This window comes from Gymnoscopelus braueri (assembly GCF_963280865.1).
Source record: "Gymnoscopelus braueri genome assembly, chromosome: 4".
Classification (NCBI taxonomy): domain Eukaryota; kingdom Metazoa; phylum Chordata; class Actinopteri; order Myctophiformes; family Myctophidae; genus Gymnoscopelus; species Gymnoscopelus braueri.
Window position 1 is genome coordinate 3771652 of NC_137605.1, and position 22198 is coordinate 3793849.

Here is a 22198-nt window from a genome sequence, read left to right on the forward strand (position 1 = left end):
CTCTCTAACCCTAACCCTAATGGGTTAATGTTCCCTGTACCTCTCTGATTCTCATCTGTCTCAGACTACTGCTTTTGCACAGCTGAGCTACAATGCATGCATTACACCTGATGTTTAATTATACGTATTAATTAGAGCCGTTATACGTTCTACAAATCACCAAAGGTTTTAACAATTAATATCAACTGCAATGTGAATCAAGCGGCAGGGCTACTCAAAAAGGCAGACAGTCTGAACAACAGGCAGAGCTGCTCACTTCCTCTTTAGGAACAGAGAGAAGAAGTCGGTCGCTGGTTCATCTCCATCCGCAGCACTCCTCTCTACTCGCTGGCAGAAGTCTGGAACGTCCAGCTCTTGGGGGTCCGTGAGTCCAATGACCTGATCGAAAAGGCTGGAGAGAACAGAGGTGTTGGTTTAACCACAAGAACCCAAGCGTTCCTGTTCTGGGCATGTGTCGTAATAAGCGGACATTTAATGGCACAAGTAGGAGGACGTCAGTCTAAAGGCTTGTAGATGGACTGTTTTTTTTGGTGAAGAGATTTGGTGTAGAGTGGAAAAAGAAGGGGACCAAGTATTAGACCCCTGGGGTCTAATATTGGTGGAAACTGGACTAAAATGTTCGTGAGGGACTAGTGGAGAAGAGATCTAGTAGAAATAAGACTAGTGTAAAAGACTCAAAACTGCGACGTGTTGTGAGCTTGTAGATCGGCTATTTTCAGCATGCAACCAAGTATAAAGTCAGCCATTACGACACCATCAAGGCACCGCCGAAATACATTTTAGTCGACTAAATCAACTGTAGATTTAGTCGACTATAATCTTATAATATTTAGTCGACTAAAACTAGACAAAAACTAAAACATTTCAGGTGACTAAAATATAACTAAATGGAAATGTTTTCAAAAGACTATGACTAAAACTGAATCAAGACTTGCTGTCAAAATCAACACTGGTGTAATAGGCCGAGGTAAGGTTGGCTAAATAATGTACTGTATGTATAGAGTAAACGTACCTCACTAGGACCCAGCCATACTGTGCATTTTTATAAACGGTAGACACTGGAATGCATCCAAACTCAGTGACAGTCATCACATATTTGCCTGGAGGGACAGAGATGGGAAACCAACGTGAGCAATATTACTTAGTTAGCCTGGTGTGTACAGTGGTACTGGACAGACACACGCACCCCACACACACACACACACACACACACACACACACACACACACACACACACACACACACACACACACACACACACACACACACACACACACACACACACACACACACACACACACACACACACACACACACACACACAATTCCAAATTAGTATGTGAGCACTTTTAGTGTCTGAAAGCTTAGTAGCTACTCAATAGTATGTGAAATTCATGCTAAAGTTGTGAACATGGCAGCATTTACACAATGTACAGCGACCAAACATTGGTCTTGACATCAATTATGCTTCTTTTAAAGGGATAGTTCACCCCCAAAATGACTTTTTTTTTACTATCCATTATACACCCCATGGAGACTTTTTTTTGGGTTTATGTCACATTTCTCTAAGTCAATAATTTGATGACCGGCAGCGGTTCCGGAGGGAGACACAAAGAGTCTCCTTTGTGTTTCCTACCGGAAACTGCTGCCTACCGGTCCGCTGGTCATCAAATTATTCTCTTTGGAATGCGACAAAAAAAAAAAAAATATCCATGGATTCAAATCTCCATGGGTTGACTAATCCATAGAAGAACTATCCCTTTAAGCAAATGTAGAATGTAGTTATTTTTTTTAAACCAGTAAACAACATTTAACATTTAACATTGCTATAGAGTACAGAAGTCCTGACGTCACTCGTTCATCCCCTGGTTCGTAAAGTAATTTCTCTATGGAGAATAACATTGGGTCATCATAGAATCGTCTCATATAAGAATTGTGTTCCAAAAATAAACAAACTGTCTCGGCGATATTGTCAGGGAGGAGGTTCTGTATCGTTTATGATAGTCAGTCACTTATATTTGATACAGTCTGTTTCTGGCGAACATTTAAGTAATTCGGCGGAAGTAACATTATCGTTTTCTCACCGTCAGTTGATGCTTCATATCCATAAGAGTAAAACCGCCGGGGTCATTTGTTTATTTTTGGAACACAGTTCTTATTTGACCCGATATTAAACACGTCTATGGGGATTCAGAATGGGGGTGGAAAACCGCGAACCAGGTAGACAAACCTAGGATGTGTAAATTACGTCAGACTTCGGTGCTCTATAGTGATGAAACAGAAACGTGTGTAGTACCTCTGTTTTGTCACAAGATGGGGCACTCTCCTAACTTAAAGTGTACTGTATGTCTGAAATTAAGTATGTGATTTTGAACGCAACCGTGGCATCTCTTGCTCTCTAACCCATTCATGGTCAACTCGCGGCCCGGGGGCCACATGCGGCCCCCACCTTCACTTAATGCGGCCCACATGTTAATATGGGAATACTGATATATTATTGATTTCAGCTGTTATGATTCAACAATTCCAAACATGAGAACATAACCCACTTTAATTACTTCAGTCTATATTAGTAGCTTAAATGACTAGTATTCAAATTCTATTGTCTTTTTTATGAACCAATGTATTTTTATTTAAGTTCATAACGTTAACTAAATGCATTTGAAACTAAATAAAAATGTTTCTTTACAGGATTCCAATTCAAAAATTGCACAATTTTGAGCTTGTAGATCTGCTATTTTTGCTACTTTTGTGTGACATAGAATGGCGAAGTATGGTCTTCATTTACGAAAAAGGTTAAAATACGGAGATAAGAGGTGTCTGCCCAACAGTATATGCAATGTGGCCCTCTGGAGTGAGTGAGTGAGTGAGTGAGTGAGTGAGTGAGTGTGGAAATATCGTGGCCCTCTCCATCATCCAGCTTGCTCTAACCTGACTTATCGGGCAGCGTTCCCCTCCAGCTGTTGATAAGCAGACCCTGACCAGGGCCTGAGGAGCTGCCGATCACAGCCTGACCGATGAGGGAGGCGTCCTGCGGGACCCCCATGGGGTGGAAGTCCCACTTCAGGGCATGATGGGTGCATTTCTGGTTGGGCTCGTCGATCAGAAACACGGTGTGCTGAGGGATGACATTTATAGGAAGGCAAACGGTTACAGTATATGCAAGGAGGACTCATCACCATGCTTTCTTGTGATGCACATTTCCTAATATTATTTTATATATTTTTTTACACATACAAAATAGCAATAACTAACGCTAACTAACAGTTTGCTCCTCAAGTCCATGTCTATGCACTGTATACCGGCTGTAATACATGCATCAATGCAGCATGGTCCACGTTTTTTTGATTGATTGAATACTTTATTAACAGTTTGCACAAAAAAAAAGGCACGGTGGCACAGATTTATACAAAATAATGCTAAAAGGATAACCCAGATAAGCCCTCAGGGCTCGTTCCATAGACCATATTCACACGGCGGCCATGTTTCTATGAAGTCAATGAAAGTAGCCACCCCGGGTGGCGGCACTTTCAATGTTAAATTCCAATATGGCCGCCGTGTGAATATGGTCTATGGAGGTTCAATTCATCGAGACCAGGGCCGGATTTTCCATATGGGCACTTTGGGCACGTGCCCAGGGGTACCTGGGCATCAGGGGGCACCTGATGGTTGATTTTTTTTGGGTGAAGATTTTTTTTATTTATATATATTTTTTTTACGAACATTTTCCCCATTTTGTTGTTATTAATAATGAAGAATTAACATAACACAGTGTCAAATTATCTAGATTAGAGAAAAAAAAGAAGAAAAAAACTTCGCGCGCGGCCGCTTGTGGGGGGGGGGGCTTTGGAGTGCCAGTGCCCAGGGGCACTGAGAGGTGTTAATCCAGCCCTGATCGAGACATTTAAAGACGAGCAGTAACATATAATAATATGCAAAACATCATATATGTACGAGTAGTAATAAAAACATAAAGTTATGTACAGTAAACAGATGGGGGGTGAGGGGTGGTGGGTCATTTCTGGTGATAAGCTTAGACTTTTTACAGGGGCCAGTTATAATTTGCAGCCTCATGTAGGTGGTGCTCTTTTAGAGGAGGGTTTTGAAGGAGGGTAAGGAGTCACACTTTTTTATGACATGGTTGGACATTCCACATTCTGGTGCCATAGCAGTAGAACAAATTTGACCCCATTTGTGTGCCGAAACTGAGTTCAGTAGGCAACTTTAATGATGTAGAGGGCCACTATATCTCCACACTCACTCCAGAGGGCCACATTGCATATAGTGTCGTGCAGACACCTCGTATTTCCGTATTTTAACTTTTTTCTTAAATGAATGCCATATTTCCATTCGTTTCTGCCCATTCTATTCTATATCCATTCTATGTCACACAAAAGTAGCAAAAATAGACGCGCTGCGACGCGTTTTGAGCTTGTAGATCGTCTATTTTTTGCTATTTTTGAATTGGAATCCTGACATTTTTTATTGATTTTTTTTTTATTAGAATCCTGAAAAGTTGCATTTTTATTTCATTTCAAATGCATTTAGTTATACTTATAATGTATGAACTTAAATACAAATATATTGGACAATAGACAAGAAAAAAATAAAAGCGGGTCATGTTTGCATGTTTGGAATTGTAAACAGCTGAATATCAATAATATCAGTATTCCAATGTTAATCTGCGGGCCGCATTAAGCGATGGTGGGGGCCGCATGTGGCCCCCGGGACGCCAGTTGCCCACCCCTGGTCTAAGTCTGTTCTGCGTTTGATATTCCAATAATTGGGTCTTATCAGAACCAAGCTGTACTCGGATCAGTAGGCTAAATACAAAAAAAAAGTCAAGTACTGCTCTAATGTTTTCATGTTGATCTAATCAGTTCTTTATCAGTAGATATTATCATGAAGGACGAATTCCACGAGGTATGTTTCATTTGTTATTTAATACTCAACTACCCAGATAATTAGTTTGCTATTACCTACTGGGTAACTAACTATTAGATCCTTGGTAGTTAATTGTGTTGCAGTAGTGACTGAGGTGTCTATGAAACACAATGACTTCCTCCATGCAAACAGCAGTAACTATATGCAGCTGTATTGTGAAATGTTACACACACACTTACGCACCCATGCACACACACACACACACACACACACACACACACACACACACACACACACACACACACACACACACACACCCACGAACTTACACCCACGCACACACACACACACACACACCCACGCACACACACACCCGCGCATGGACCCACGCACGCACACACAGTGGTGTAAAGTAACTACATACATTTACTCAAGTACTGTACTTGAGCAGATCTACAAGCTCACAACACGTCGCATCACGACGCGTTGTGAGCTTGTTGATCTGCTATTTTCTAACATTTAAGTACTTTTACTTTTGGCACTGTAAGTATATTTTGATGGCAATACTTTTGTACTTTCACCCAAGTAACATTTTTAACACATTTGGCCTTTCACTTGTAACAGAGTATGTTTATATTGTGGTATTGCTACTTTTACTTAAAGGACAACTCTTTGTTTTTTACAACCACGGTTTATGTTTTAGCTTGTAATTTAAGTAAATTAAAGATGAGTGTTCATTTTTCTTTCATTTACTGCTTTATATAGTTTAAGCAATTTTCACGATATTTTTTACAGTGAGCGGGGGGCATTCGGGCAGGTGGTTAAATATGTATTTTTTTACACAATAACCAGGTGATTTCTTTATTATTATTCACAGTAGCTTTTCTAGCCCCCAATAACTCACATCTGGCCATCAAAGACCACGGGACTTTTTTTATTGTGTAAAAAAATACATATTTAGCCTATATAGTCTTTTTTTTTACACAATAAAAAAGGTCCTGTGTAAAAAAAATGAACACATCTTTTATTTACTTAAATTACAAGCTAAAACATAAACCTTGGTTGTAAAAAAAATCAAAGTTGTCCTTTAAGTAAATATGAGTGCTTGCACGTACCTCTCTGTAGAGCAGCAGAGCATCCATGGTCAGGGTCTTGTTGTCTTGTTGTCCCCACTCCTTGATGCGTTGCCTCTGTCCCAGAGCGTCGTACCAGTACTGTCCATACGACCACAGCTTGTCATTCTGGGTGCTCTGAGGGAACACATCGATCACTTTGATCTGAGTCTATAGGGTACACTTCATTCATTTCATCCATTATTAAAACATTTAGCGATAATCAAAACACACAAATGGCAGATTCAAGCTCCACAATGTGTTGCATTGTGAGTTTGTAGATTGGCTATTTTCTGTATTTTTAATGCGATACATACCACTGTACGATAAAGTATAACATAGGGCTTAAAAGGATAGTTCACCCTGCATGGAGACTTGAATCACCCTGCATGGAGCCAATCATTTGATGACCAGCGGTTCTGGTAGGAGACACAAAGGAGACTCTTTGTGTCTCCTACCGGAACCGCTGCTGGTCATCAAATTATTGGCTCTTGAATGCTTGTAGATGGGCTCTTTTCGGTGTTTTTATGCGATACATACAGTACCACACACAACATAGTGTTGAAGAGAAGCAGCACTCACCACAGTGAGGGCTCCAGTCATTAGAGCTGGACTAGCTGTGAGAAGAAGAGACATGTTAATTCACAATGAAGCTGCATGTTTCATACTGTGAATGAGTTGTTTTTATTCTACAACAATGAAGCTGCATGGTTCATACTGTGAATGAGTTGTTTTTATTCTACAACAATGAAGCTGCATGTTTCATACTGTTAATTAGTTGTTTTTATTCTACAACAATTAAGCTGTGTGGCTCATACTGTGCATTTGTGATGGAACATACAGCAGAATATAACTACACATTCCTAGAGTAAATAGTGTAAACCAGCTTCTTATAAATATGTGTTTTTCATGAATGAATGCCTTACTTCTAATCTAGAATTAAATGAATGCCTTACTTCAAATCTCACGCATCGCATCACGATGCATTGTGAGCTTGTAGATTGGCTGTTTTTTGCTATCTTTGAAACATTTTTGAATAAGAAAGCGGTTAAGTGTGTCTGTGGGTTTTATAAATATAGCACCAATTTAGTATAACAAAGTATTGACAAGAGCTTGTGACCAAATAATAACTGTGAGTTGTGACATGTTGTGAGCTTGTATAGATGTGCTTTTTTGACACAAAATATAGACTGTCAACTGCATCAAATGAATTGCACGTCCTGTCAGCAAAATTTAAACTTCTCATGATTTTACATTAGTAATAATTATGTTAAATAATCTTTGATCACAATTAATTACATTTGTCTATAAATATAGAAACAAAAACACTGTTTGACTATGCATACTGTATTTTGCTTCTACCCTGAAGAAAATCTAAATACTGTATTTTATACAACAGATTACCTTGCAGCAGATGTATGCTAGAGAATTAAGACGTTTTGGTAGAAAGTTTGCCGCTAGAATTAGGGATACTACAGTACTAGTATTAAAAGGATATCAATACGTATAAGTTCAGTGCTATTTTACTCACAGCATGGATGAGGCTGCTGGGCCAGACAGGACAGAGACAGCAGGCTCAGCAACACAATGAAGTTCCTCATGTTTCCTCACACACACACACACACAGCGTAGCAACGTAGAAACACACACTCACACCTACACACACTGCAGGGTTAATGGCTGTAGCCAGAGCCACCTCCTTTATAAACAAGACACTAGACGCTCCAGATCCGGAGCAGGTGCCGGTGTTTCTTTCCAGCAGTGTTCTGAAAGCCCAGGACTTTAAGGACATGGTGATAAGAGGCAGTAACACAGCATGTGACTCTGACAGCATAGGTATCATAAAAAACATTATACTGTAACATAGACTCCAGTCCATGGCCTCTTTGCACCGACTTCCTGTTAACTTTAGGGTCCATTTCAAGGTCCTGGTGTCTCAGTCATGGTCAGGCCCCAGAATACCTAACTGACCTGGTCCCACGTTATGTGCAATGTAGAAAATCTAGAAATACTCCATTACAAGTAAAAGTACAAACATATTGGTATTGAAATGTACTTAAAGTACCAAAAGTAGAAAGTACTCACTATGCAGAGTGTCCCATTTCACAAGTTTTGACATGTCTAAAATGTATACAAAATATTTTGAAAATAGCCAAAAAGCTCACAATGCGGCGACGCATTGTGAGCTTGTAGATCGGCTATTCAAACAGCCAAATTGTATACGGAGCTGAAGTGGTTAATGTAAGTTTTGTAATAATAACCAGAATCTACATCTAATCTAAGTAACTAGTAGGCCTACCTAAAGTTTTCTAATAATTGTAGTGGAGTAAAAGTATAATATTTGCCTCTGAGATGTATGTAGAGTAGAAGTAAAAGTATAGAAAATTGGAAATACTCCAGTTAAGTCAAAATACCTCAAAACTGTACTTAAGTACAGTACTTGAGTAAATGTACTTCACTAGGGATGGGCAATATTATCGATATCACGATATATCGCGATATTTTATTTCGCGATACTGTATCGATACTCCAGTATCGATATCGCGATTAAAAAAAAAATATATATATATATATATATATATTTTTTTTTTGCTTTTTCAGATACAGGCTTTATGAAAAACATTCAAAGAACTATCACAGATCTGCAGCTACTCAATAGGTAGTGTATATATAAACAATATGTAGTTTTGATATATGTATATATCGCAATATATCGCAATATATCGCAATATATCCCAATATCGTGATACGACCCAAGTATCGTGATGCGTATCGCAATATAATCGTATCGTGACCCAAGTATCGTGATACGTATCGTATCGTGAGATTGTTGCCAATACCCATCCCTATACTTCACACAACTGTCCCTGGCACAAATGATTTTCAGATTGGGGGTCCGTGGCCAAATACATGTCAATTCAGGGGTTCTTGGCAGGAAGATGTTTGAGAAGCAGTGTTTTATCCCACCGCACACACTACTAGATGAAATGTAAATAATTAATGTTAAATCATTTGACAATAACGGTAAAATAAAGGCTTGAATTCAGTTATTATGTATCAGCTAGTTGGGTTTGGCTACTGCACTGGTACTGCAACTTTTTCACGTCACATAATACAGTATGTATTTGACCCCCATTTGAAAATAAATCTGTGCCAGGGACCCCCATACAAAAAATATTCCACTTAAAAAAAAAGATTGATCTATAAGCTCACAACTGTTGTGAGCCTCTAGATTGGTTATTTTCAAATAGCCCATGTGTGTATAATATATAGTCCATGAGCCAGAGCCCCAAAATTGAGCAATGATTATCGAAAGAGTGGGCAAAACCATACCTATATTAAATTGTTCATAGGGTCAATACGAGTAAATAAATATATGATAACCTCTCCACAGGAGCAGCTTTTTCATGGTTATCACACATTTTGTTATTTTCCCCATACGTACATGACAGGTGAAAAAATTACAACATTTAAAAAAGAGTTATCATAATGAAACTTCCTGAGTTGATTACTTACATGAAGACAATGATTTATCGTATTACAAGTTTTCTTAAATTGCATATTTAAATATGCAAATTGGGCATTAGGAAAATATGCCCAAATTTGCATAACTTTCCAGAATCAACATTGGAACATTGGACAAAGCCAGAGTCAACATACTTATTTCATTTTGTTAAGATGTTGGAGTCAAAGGTTTTTAACAAGGGAATATTCAATATCTGGCTCAATTTTGGGGCTCTGGCTCATGGGCTAAATGCCTAATTTGCATATTTAAATATACAATTTCAGAAAACTTATAATACGATAAATCATTGTCTTCATGTAAGTAATCAACTCAGGAAGTTTCATTATGATAACTCTTTTTTAAATGTTGTCTTTTTTTCACCTGTCATGTACGTATGGGGAAAATAACAAAATGTGTGATAACCATGAAAAAGCTGCTCATGTGGAGAGGTTATCATATATTTATTTACTCGTATTGACCCTATGAACAATTTAATATAGGTATGGTTTTGCCCACTCTTTCGATAATGAAATCTTGTCTGGCTCATGGACTAATAGGGTTAAAGTGGTTAAACTGATTTTTATATTTGCATTTATATCCAGTATCCAGGTATTTATTTTTCACACAGAATTTTTTGATAAATAAATAGTTACTATATCGATTTTAAATCATTGAATCGTATCGTTCTAAATTAACCTGTCCTGTATCCTTCATGTATCGACTAAATCACTGAATCGAAACGTATCGTATCGTTCTAAATTAACCTGTATCGTTAATGTATCGCATGGACAACCAAGTATCGTGATATGTATCGAATCGTTGCTAAAACGTATCGTTACACCCCTAATATTAACACATTTTGCAAGGACCCAGAGTCAAATGCAAAAGTGAAAAATGCTGGGGGCGCTGTTTTTCCTTTCTCTTGACCCCTCAGGACCAAGAGACCCTGAGAGGTCCCCGGACCTCACTTTGAGAACCACTGGGCTAATAATGTACAGAGTGTGTTAACTTTATGTAAGTTGACCACTGAATGATGATGTTAAAGTTTAAGGTAGGACGTTGAGGAAACAGTGTTGTATTCACAGAAGGAGGCTTAGAACACCTGGACTGGAGTGTTGGTTGACTGGAGTGGAGAGAGGATCACGTTGCACTGGGAATGACATCATTCTGTCACATGACCTGGAGGTCGTCAGCGGACCATGCACCATGTTATGTAACATGGTGTATGGGGAGATATTAGGCTTATGGACACTCAGGCAGAGGCTCTGAGAGTCACTCTGCTGCTCGTACAGTACATGATGGGTCTCATTCATTCATCTATTTATTATAGGCTACTAACACATTACATGTTTGAAGAAGAAGAACATCATAATAGTTTCAGGCATCTTTAAGGTCAAAATGCTTTAGTAGCGTAATTAGGGATGGGTATTGGCAACAATCTCACGATACGATACGTATCACGATACTTGGGTCACGATACGATTATATTGCGATACGCATCACGATACTTGGGTCGTATCACGATATTGCGATATATTGCGATATATTGCGATATATTGTGATATATTGCGATATATTGCGATATATTGCGATATATACATAAATCACAACTACATATTGTTTATATATACACTACATATTGAGTAGCTGCAGATCTGTGATAGGTTCTTTGAATGTTTTTCATAAAGCCTGTATCTGAAAAAGCAAAAAAAAAAAATGTTTTATTTTTTTTATCGCGATATCGATACTGGAGTATCGATACAGTATCGCGAAATAAAATATCGCGATATATCGTGATATCGATAATATTGCCCATCCCTAAGCGTAATACATGTTTAGAGCAAAATTTAGACTGTTAACTGCAGCGGCGGACTGGCCATCTGGCGTACCGGGCACGCTGGGCCCCACTTATAGTGGGCCCAGCGGAGTGGGCCCCACTTATATTTTCGCTCCAGTTTTAGGATTATTACGGTCATTTCAGGGTCGCGCAGCCCAATTATTAGTTACGTTAATGTTTGGGCTGGGATGCTTTCCAGCAGGGGCCTCAGTGCGGCTGCAGAGTTCATGTGCAGGGCTGGGCTGAAACAGTGAAACGCTCCCCCCCCCGGCCCGGGGGGTGGTGGGCCGGTCCGGACCAAAATGGCAGGGCTGAATTTTGGTCCCAGTCCGGCCCTGGTTAACTGCTAACTGCATTAAATAAATTACACATCCTATCAGCAAAATGTAAAAATCTCATGATTCAAAAAAAATAAACAGTACATTCAAACCCAGTGTCACTTTAAAACACTTTTATTGGAACACTTTACAATGTATGTGACAACATTTAGCCACTAGCTGTCGCTCTACACCTCCCCATTCCACCTCACTCTCTGATCTCTGATCTTCTCTGTGCAGACAAGAGAGAGTTTCACAAGTCTAAACTAGTTATGCTCTCTTCATACACATTTGGAAATGCATTGAATTAAGATTCATATTCAGAATCTGCATGATAATTTGAGTGCTTCTTAAAAAAAAAGATACTGCAACACATAAGCAATATAAACAATACATAAACAATATCTATTAGTTTCTACACAGACCTACCCCCCCAATACCTTTGAGTATTGCACTCAAAGGTATTGTACTTAGTGTTACCACACCATGACACAAGGAAGCTGCAGAGAAATAGTTTGTACGACATACTGTGAACTGGTCACACTTGTGCATAGGCAGATTATGAGACAATGGACCCCTGGCTGAATTGTAGGCATTACATTTAGTTTGACTCGGTTCCACAGATAAATATTGGGAAAATATCCGAACTACAAGCTCGACTATTTTCACAATGTTTGCCTCTTTCTTAGGTAATATTTGCCAATTTGGCCAATTTGGTATTAAAAAAGGTCTTAAAAGTGTCACTTTATAAATGTGCAGATACCCTGTATACACTTATTATGTTGCTTTATTTACTGTTGAGTGAGAAAACAATATTGTACATTAAGCTAATCATCTGGGGACCCCCCATAATAATTTGAGGACCCCCAGTTTGGGAACCAGTGATGTACACGGACTTGCAGTCACAACAACTATTTTGAACGGCACGAGGATCTTCAGTGCACATGCATAGGCTACACAGAACACCAAGACCATATTAACACACCTGCTGCATCTCAACACCATTGATTGATTGATTGAAATTTGTATTAGGCAAAAGAATGTAAAACAACACAGTTACATTTATAATACTTTTGTCTAAAAGGTCCGACCAAAAAAGTCCTTGCGGACTTGTTTCCGTTGGGGTCCTTGAATTAATTTCATAGACATATAGCAACCAAACAGTTCAAATCAACAGAAAAAACAGAAAAAATATCACTATGTACAAAAAAAAGCATCATGAAAAATAGAAAAAATATATATACCAAAAAAAAGGGGAGTGGGGTCATCTGTCTACAGGGAAACTGGTACTACCTCCTCTTATGGCCTCCAGAAAGATGAGTTTTAGGGCTGTTTTGAATGAGCCCAACAAACTGCATTTGTTGAGGGATGGGGTTAGGCTATTCCATACCTTGGTGGCCGTGCTGTAGAAGGAGGATTTGCCCATGTTTGTTTTATGGGTGGGTGGTACCAAATTGTTGTTTACGCTCCCTCTAGTTTCGTGACTGTGGGTGTCACTAACTTTTTGGAGGTATTTTGACAGATAAGCGGGTATAGGGGGCATTTCGGGCAAATCTGCATTTACAATTTTGAAGGCCAGTCCCATTTTTAGTTGTTTAACCCCGTCTTCCACCCTGAGCCAGCATAGGCTGGCAAAGTGAGTGGGAGAGAGGTGGGTCATGGGCCCCAGTCCGAGAAGTAGTCGAATCAGTTTGTTTTGGGAGGTTTGAAGCTTAGTCTTCAGTGACACTGAGGTGTAGGAGTACCAAGAGGAGCTAGCATAGTCAAAAAGGGGCTGAATCAGGGCCCCTGAGAGGGTCCTGAGGGCCTGAGGGTTGACCGTTACACATTCCAATGCTGTTTTACACTTTGCTTTTGGCATGCCCCTCTAAAGTCAAACCGCCCATAAACACACACTTAAAAAGGCATCATGATGTGAATGTGAATGTTTAGACTATTTCTCCTATTCCTTCAGGTTCTTTCGGTAGTACTTTTGGGGCTCTGTTATTGACATGAAAGGCTCAGGGCTGTCCCTGAGTTCTTGGGCCGCTGGGCCTGGGCCCGGTAGGCTCGTGTGGTGATCCACCCCTGCTCTTCTAGCCCGGGCAGAGAGATGGATAGATAGATCCATCGATCTACAGCAGGAGTCTTCAACATGTTTATACGTGAGGGGGTTGTGTTTTTTAAATTACGTTTTTAATTTATTTTTATTTCCCCCACAAAAATCGCACGTATTAGAAGGACAATATCAGTCACCAGAACCAATGACGTGTGTTTTAAATGAATCTATCATGGTTAATATTAAGATTGAAGTTACAATGGGTTTGTATAGGAAGGGGTCTGATAAAATGAATATCAAATATCTAAATACTGAATCAAGCAACTTAAAAACTGTCTGGGATGTTCATACAAGCCTGAGTAGACGTTCAAATGACCACAAACATGTTTGAAAGTGAAAATATCCCTTAGGGAATAAGATCGATCGGTCTGACAGTTCTCGATATTTGTGGGGGTGGACACACACACACACACACACACACACACACACACGCGCACACACACGCACACGCACACGCACACACTCTTAGACACACAGACACTGAGTGCAATGATTGCTCATCTCTCCTATGACCAAGCTACACATTATAACCTTTTTTTTATTTTATTGTACTGCCGAGAGTTTTTCTCGGCCATTCAGGGGCTTCCCCTCGTCTGTACTCATTTACTCACAATGTTGCATGGAAACTGTACTCACAACCTACTCCTCACCCACCACTTTAATTTCCACATGTCTTCACTCTCTTCTCCTCCCGTCTTTTCTGTCGGTTGAACTCTTTATTTCTTCTCAATGTGTCTGTGTTCACAGCCTGATCGCTCCCTTTTCCTCCAGTTAGCTGGCGACATCGAGAGCAGGGGTTTCTCACTCCTGTTTCTGACACCAGCTAATCTTCCAAAAGGAACGATTGATTCAGGTCCAGAAAAAAAGAAGGTCCCCTTCCTGCTTTTTCTCTATCTCTACCTCTCTCCCCCTCGTTCCACCCCCTTGAACTTCTCTAACCAATGTTAGCCCCCAAACTATTCCTGAACACCTCCCTCCAATATCAAGGGAATTACCCACCAGATAGCACTATTGAGACCTTCTCTGGTTATGTGTAATTCCAGACTTTTACTTGTAACAGAGTACTTCTATATTGCAATATTGAAATAATTAGAGTACTTTTTCCACCACTGATATTGACTTTCACACTGACATGCACCATTCAGCACCATGGACAGCGTCAGGGACAGGGACAGCAGAAGGGAGAGATTCACTGTGGGGATGTTTACCAGCAATATTGTTTTCATCATCGAGGCGAGAGGCCTGTTCCAGTTGGCCGGGCCACCAGACTTTCTTTACAAGCAACCTATTGATTTGACTGATTTGACTACTACTCTAGTATAGTAGTAGTACCACCTGTACTACTTATTTACTTACTACTGTTCCTCTAAGGCAGTGGTTTTCAACCTTTTTCATGCCAAGGACCCCTAAATTGATATACATTTGGCCGCGGACCCCCATTTGAAAACGTTTTGTGCCAGGGACCCCCAGAAGCAAAGATACCCCCGTTTGAAAATGTTTTGCGCCAGGGACCCCCAGAAGCAAAGATATCAGTTAATTTTCGCTTTAAAAAATATAAATATTCAAAGATAATGCACACCTTTTTCAAGGTTTTTCAAAAATAGCAGATCTACAAGCTCATAGCGCGGCACTCGGTGCCGCGCTATGAGCTTGTATATCTACTATTTTTGAATAGCCAAAGCTAAGTGGTTAAAAATGAATGTGACGCTATTGACTAATTTTGCTGGGGACCCCCCTGTTACTCCCTCAAGGACCACTGGTTGAAAAGCACTGCTCTAAGGTGTTCTTAGATGAGTTGCATAACTTAGCTGTGCCAGATGACAACAACAACAAACTACCATAAACTAACTAGACAGTTCCCGCGTGTGAATGTTGTTTTGTTGTTTGGGTTTTTTGTCATCAACGTGACATGATGAATCTCATTGATCTTCACTAACACAGACAACTACTGTTTCTACATGTTTCTGGAGATGTTTGGGGGAATGTAGATTGGCGTTTGACATTGATCGCAATGTAACGTAATAGACATTGAAATAAAACTGGGCCCGTTTGTAAAGTGGGCCTCAGGTTACACTTATATAAACATGTATGTTTGTCATTGTTTAATTATTTAAAGGGACCATGAAAATCACTTTTTTCTTGTTTTTTTTTATTATTCAGTCATTCCTTCTCATTTCATGGATTTCCAGAATGGGCGTGTCTGAACAGGCGATCTCAGAATGGCAATGTTTCTGATGTCACAAACATTAATGATGGCAAACCCAATGTTAAATGAAAACTTTTTCTACCCCCCCTAAGTGGGGGTCTACGAACAAATACTTCGGGCTCGGATTTTGGCTCCGCCCCCCGGAAGTGGGTGAAACAGGCACCTCAAACACTTGGTGGAATTGTTCAAAAATGTTCAAAGTGGTTTTTTTTCGATTTTGTATTTTTCTTAGATGCTTCTTTTTATGCAGATTTTTTTTTCTTTTTTTTTAATATATTTTCTTTAAATAAAAAACAGAATTGCTCAGTAGCCCCCCCCTGCCCAAGAGGAAGTTTTGGTATTGCGGCTGAAAGTGCTGTATAAGCCAGAGACAATTGACTTGGGATGAGTATATCTGAGTGATGATTTAGGCTCAAACCTTTTGAAAAAGGTTTGAGGGACATACACCATATGATATTAAATATCATTTTTTTTTTTTAAATTCATGGTGTAGCTCCTTTAATATTATAGGCACACATGAGGTGCTCCACTGCTTGCTTGCTTCGCACGCACGCACGCACGCACGCACGCACGCACGCACGCACGCACGCACGCACGCACGCACGCACGCACACACACACACAGAGAGCTTAAAAATGTAGGAGAAAACTAGTTTTGCTGAATGGGGTGTAGTGATACCAAAAGGTCCCTAGGGGGTGCCAGTATAAACTTTATTAACAGTTTGTAAATAGTACAGTGGCACGATTGTTACAATGATTGTTAAAAGGATAACACAGCGAGCCCTATGGGCACCACATCCTGGATATATTGATTGACACTTCAACAGTACATCATAGTTTTAGACTGTACAATCCTGTGTGTGTGTGTGTGTGTGTGTGTGTGTGTGTGTGTGTGTGTGTGTGTGTGTGTGTGTGTGTGTGTGTGTGTGTGTGTGTGTGGTGAATGTTATTGTGCACAAGAAGATCCATCTGCCTTCATTCACCTCATTGTGTTGTGGTACATCTCAACTCCTGGCTCGCGTCTCTGGTACCTGAGAACAGAGTGACAGATTACAATTCATATTCCCTTGTCTGAAGAAGTTCAGAGTCGGCTCCCCGTAACCTCATGTTGTTCTACAACAGCGGGGGGGGGGGGCCTATAAAACGGCTTCAACAGTTTGAGCAGCCAATCATTTTTCTCCCCAATTTAGTCGTTATGACTTACAGAGCCGTACTACTCCTCCTCTAGGAGTATATGCAATGAACGATATCACCCTCCTCCTCCCCGCCCGGCTTCCCTCCCCCAAACACGGGCCAATTGTGTTCATGTAGACGCTCGACAAAGCCGGATGCACCACGGTGGATTTGAACCCACAACCTTTGCGGTGGTGGGCAGGGACTTTCCACTGCGCCACCCCAGCGTCCTGAAAAACATCATTTCACCCACTTCTTTCCACCTGTAAAACCTGTGACGTGATTCTGGTGTTGTTTACATCATCTGATCTGCATCTACAAGCTCACAACGCGTCACTCTGTGAAACGTTGTGAGCTTGTAGAACGGCTTTTGTTACGATAAGTGTCACAGTAAATAGCTGTATATTCGGATAGTAATCATTAATATAGAGGGTTTGTTCAGTAGCAGAGGTTTCCCCATCTCTCAAGCTCTTTAGTAAACAGAACATGCATTTTTAGGACGGGATAACAAATGAATCCAATCAGGTCTCCTTGCCTAACAGTTATTGTTGGTTCCTTTTTATGTAGAGTTGTTCAGTGATCGTAATCTATCTAATGTAGTAGTACTCTGTAATCTAGATGTAATCTATCTAATGTAGTACTCTGTAATCTAAAGGTAATCCATCTAATGTAGTAGTACTCACCATCTGTTATAAATCAAAGCAGCAATGATGATCACACAGATGAACAGTCCCAGCCCGAAAGCCAGCCACTGGTTGTCAGGAGTTTTTATTCCTTAAACAAAAATCAAACAAACTTGCAGTAAGGTATCACACCAGTGTATTGACATGAATGAAAAGGTATATCACCTGAGTAGTATGTGTTTTAGTCAAAGTGTGTGTGTGTGTGTGTGTGTGTGTGTGTGTGTGTGTGTGTGTGTGTGTGTGTGTGTGTGAGTGTGAGTGTGTGCGTGTTTGCAATAAAATAAAACAATACTTAGCCAAACAATTATTTCACCCTCGTGTTGATTATTGATGCACCCAAAGTTTAGAGATAATCCTACCAAAGGTATGAAGCACAGCATGTTTTACTTTCTCTCACCGTTGCAAAAGCTTTCTTTACAGCAGGTTGCGTTAGGTTGATTGACACACATGTTCTCGGAGGCACAGCCGTACCCTGTCAGATGTACGCCTGATGGACCTCCGATTATCACTGTGAACACAAAAACATCAAACTGTAATGTCTGCTCCATTAATCATTAAATGATTACATTACATTACACACTTCCTTGATGTTGCTCAACTTTATTTTCTGGAACCAGCGCTATAACTCTGGGTATTCTTTGGTTGTATCCAACTCAAAGAAAAACAATCTAATTCTCTTGGTAGCATTCCGGTCACAGAATGACAGAGAAGCTTCCCCATGGGGACGGCTGTGGCTCAGGAGGTAGAGCAGGACGTCCAATGATCTGTGGGTCGGCGGTTCGAATCCCGGCGCCTCCTGTCCACATGTCGAAGTGTCCTTGGGCAAGACACTGAACCCTACATTGCCTCCAATGATTCGGTCGGCGCTCGCTTGCCACCATTGGTGTGTGAATGTGGGAAAAGTGAGGACGCTGGTGTCGACTGTTCGCCACTTCACCTCCCAATGAAAATGGCAAGAGACACAGTCATACAAACCATCTGTGTATTACCTGTTCCGTTGATGCAGCGATCTTCAAGCCCAATACAAGTTAGGCTGGTGGTGCAGTTTTTGTCTTTGTCGTCTTTGCAAGTGAAGCACTGCAAACCATTGGGCTGACTCTTGTCAGGAGCTGTTAGGTTTACATTTAGAAAATGTTCAGGGCTGAAGACACCATCATCAATTAATGATGTGTTCAACCCTGAACCTCATGCACAACAAAACAACTTTCACATGCGTGATCTGTCTAGTTAGTTCAACCACAAGTTTATTGTCTCCGCCAGGCCGAAAGGCATGGCGAGAGAGTATGTTTTCCACCCCGTCCGTCCGTCCGTCCGTCCGTCCTGTCTGTGTGTTAGCAGCTAATCTCTGGCACCGTTGGCCCGGTCGCTCCGAAACTGTGCACACACACTCCCTGGATGCCAATTCAGAACCTCTGCCCCATTTTTTCACATGGCCCTGTTATAGCGCCACCAGGAGGCCGATTTGTGCAAAACCCTTTTTTTTTACATTACTCCTACAGATTTTATCCAAACGTCATGCAAATCGGTACACAGTATCTCTATAGTCATGTGATCAACACAAATCTGTCCGATTTCCCATATTCCATCCTCATTGCCTATGGTTGGCTTCCAAAGTTTGCAGGATTGGTCCATTTTGAACAAAAAGCCTCAAACTATGCACGCAGCTTGCGATTTCCGTGAATTTTCACACGCACATTCCCACTAGGCCGAGGAAGAAATGCCACCCTTTTCACATTGGCCTGTTATAGCGCCACCAGCAGGTCTAATTTAGCAAAACACATTTTTGGAACAAAATGCCTCAAATCATGAATGCAGTGTCTGATTGCCGTGAAAGACCTAAGAATAAATGGCACCCTTTTCACATTGGCCTATTATAGCTCCACCAGGAGGCCACAATAACGTACCTGACCTGGCGGAGACCTGTGCTCCGAGGAGCACTTTTTCTAGTTGTATGTCAGTTGTCCTCTGGCAACGGCTGTTCGGCTGTGCCGCACAGCCGAAAGTTATGCAACTCATCTCATCTAAGGGTAGTCTCTCAATCCTATAAATATATGTTTTAAATTCTGCAACCTATATGCTGTGTGGAGGTGGGGGGGGGGCTAAAGTAGTGACAATAGCAGATCAACAAGCTCAGAATGCGATGCAATGCGTTATCGCTCAGTAATCATAGTCAAGGCAAAAATGATGTGATTTTGATTTCTATAGCTCAGCCCTATACCACAGAAGCAGTGGTGCACTAATGGTCGCTTCACGCAACACCACAACGTGGGGTTATTTATTTTTTTCACGCGTAGGTACGGTACGGATGTGCACGCGTGTCCACGCTAGAACACGTCCCCCATCGATTCATGAGCCACAGCCAAGTACCCAAAAGGCTACTTTGCATAACAGGTTTACAAGTGAGTGCGCAAATGTATCCTCATTCGCATTATACATACTAAGCAACACAGCATTTTGGCTGAATGGCTTCAGTAGCCACTGCTGCCAGTATCCTATCTGCACGCAGCAATGCCTCAGCCACCATCAAAGAAGAGAAAGAGACTCGTTCAAAGCAAACTTTTAGTTTCAGCTCCTATAATTCATGGCATTCCTTGAATTATTTTCATTAGTTTTAAAAGACTAAAACTAAGCTAAAAACTAGTCATTTCCTATATAAACATGTTTCCTACCTTACTGTAAAATAAAATGCGCGTGCCGTGCACGTGTGTGACATCATTAAAATGGCATTCCGCCACCAAAAAAGAAATCACCATTACACCCCTGCCCAGGAGGTACATAGATACTTACATGGGGGAAAGTGTTCATTGCAGAGATGTTTGTTGCAGCACTCATCTCTGTTAAGGCTGAATCCAAAGTTCACTGAGCCACAGGTATCATTTACGTTGACGCAATACTTATAATACTCCATTACGTGTTTTTCTGAAAACAAACAAGATGTTGGTCTCTGCCAAAATAATGTCGGTCACACAGAACTTTAATTCTGCCTACGCGTCGGATTCCGCCAATGCTTTCCAATGGGAACGGAGCGGTTTGTTGACATTCGTGGACTTCCACAAAACAAACGCCCCGTTCCCATTGAAAAGCATTAGCAGAATCCGCCGCTATAGTCAGAATTAAAGTTTGGTGGGATCGCACCACCCTGAATCATAATAGAAAGTCCTTGTTATCCATGACAGAGTTTTACATTCCGAAAATAAGGTTTATACGGTTATACTGTTTTTTATATACTTCATACTTCTACTCCACTACATCCCAGATGTACATTTTGATGTTATTATATTATATTTTAAAACATACATTAACCCATTAATCTCTAATTTATATTATTTGAAAATAGCTCAACGTGTCACGATGCCATGCCTCGTGAGCTTCAAAAAATAAAATGTAACAATTTTTGGTACTTTGGCACGGTAAATATATTTTGATGTGAATAGCTACTTTTGTACTTTACTCAAGTACATTTTTGAATACAGGCCTTTTAATTTACTTTAACGTTTTTATATATTGTGATATTGCAAAATCTGAGTACTACTTCCACCACTGGTTATCCCTCTGTATCACATACCTGACATGGTTGTCCGTGCGCCACATGTTTGGTTTTCTTTGCATGTGTGTTGTACGGTAGTTTTATTACGGTCCGAGATCTGTAATATGTCATGCATGCTCCTGTAACATGTCAATCCATAGCCTACAAGACAACACTAGAGAGTCAGGTTACAATGGAAAACTAATGTAAACTAGGACTGCAACTATTCATTTCTTTCTTAGCGATTATTCTATCTTGATATCTTTTTTATTGATCAAATAATCAAGAAGTGTTTCAAAAGAAGATAGGGGAAAAAAAAGAAAAGTGCACTGCTTGGAGCGCAGAGTGACAGCAGTGTTAAAGGAAGACTGTGTTCTGTTCACATTTTATGAATAAAGCCTAATCATTCTGTCATATGATCGGTTAATCCTTTCATATCCATGTGGCTTGAAATGATACTACAACATAGTTTATTATATAACCTTAAAAAAGGACAGCTGCGTTTTGCTGTGTGGCTCCTAACCTTCTTAAGTAAAGTTAGGTCAAGTTGAGTAGAACTGATTTAATGTCTATCATCTGACAACAGTGTTTAACTATCACTGAAATGACCACAACACCGTGTCATGCACATGTATTATTAATAGTATTAGTATTTAGATTAAAATATACATTTGTCCAAATCTGTGTGTGGAATAATAAATAATAACAAATACAGACAAATGTAAGAAAAATAAATCCCTAATCCCAAACGATAAAATAACAATAACAATACTACTAATGATAACACACAATATCACTAACCTTTGGTGACGAGCGTAATCCAAGCAATAAGTAGGCATATGAGCAGATGCATTGTGA

General features: G+C 40.3%; 2 protein-coding genes across 2 annotated transcripts; both read right to left on the minus strand.

Moving 5' to 3' along the window:
• Positions 1-252: 252 nt before the first annotated feature.
• Positions 253-7597, minus strand: LOC308084527 (ependymin-like; the record flags this gene model as incomplete). The annotated part of the gene is made up of 6 exons (XM_080427193.1): positions 253-391; positions 1013-1100; positions 2932-3118; positions 6000-6134; positions 6579-6613; positions 7528-7597. The coding sequence occupies 6 exons, from the start codon at positions 7595-7597 to the stop codon at positions 253-255; spliced, it is 654 nt and encodes a 217-aa protein (XP_080283319.1).
• Positions 7598-16702: 9105 nt separating this feature from the next.
• LOC308083742 (uncharacterized protein) lies at positions 16703-22198 on the minus strand. Its single transcript, XM_080426070.1, has 7 exons — positions 22142-22198; positions 21380-21502; positions 20602-20733; positions 18804-18923; positions 18212-18322; positions 17815-17905; positions 16703-16989 (listed from the first exon to the last, which is right to left on the minus strand). Exons 1-7 carry the CDS (start codon positions 22191-22193, stop codon positions 16938-16940), a joined length of 681 nt encoding a protein of 226 aa, XP_080282196.1. The 5' UTR covers positions 22194-22198; the 3' UTR covers positions 16703-16937.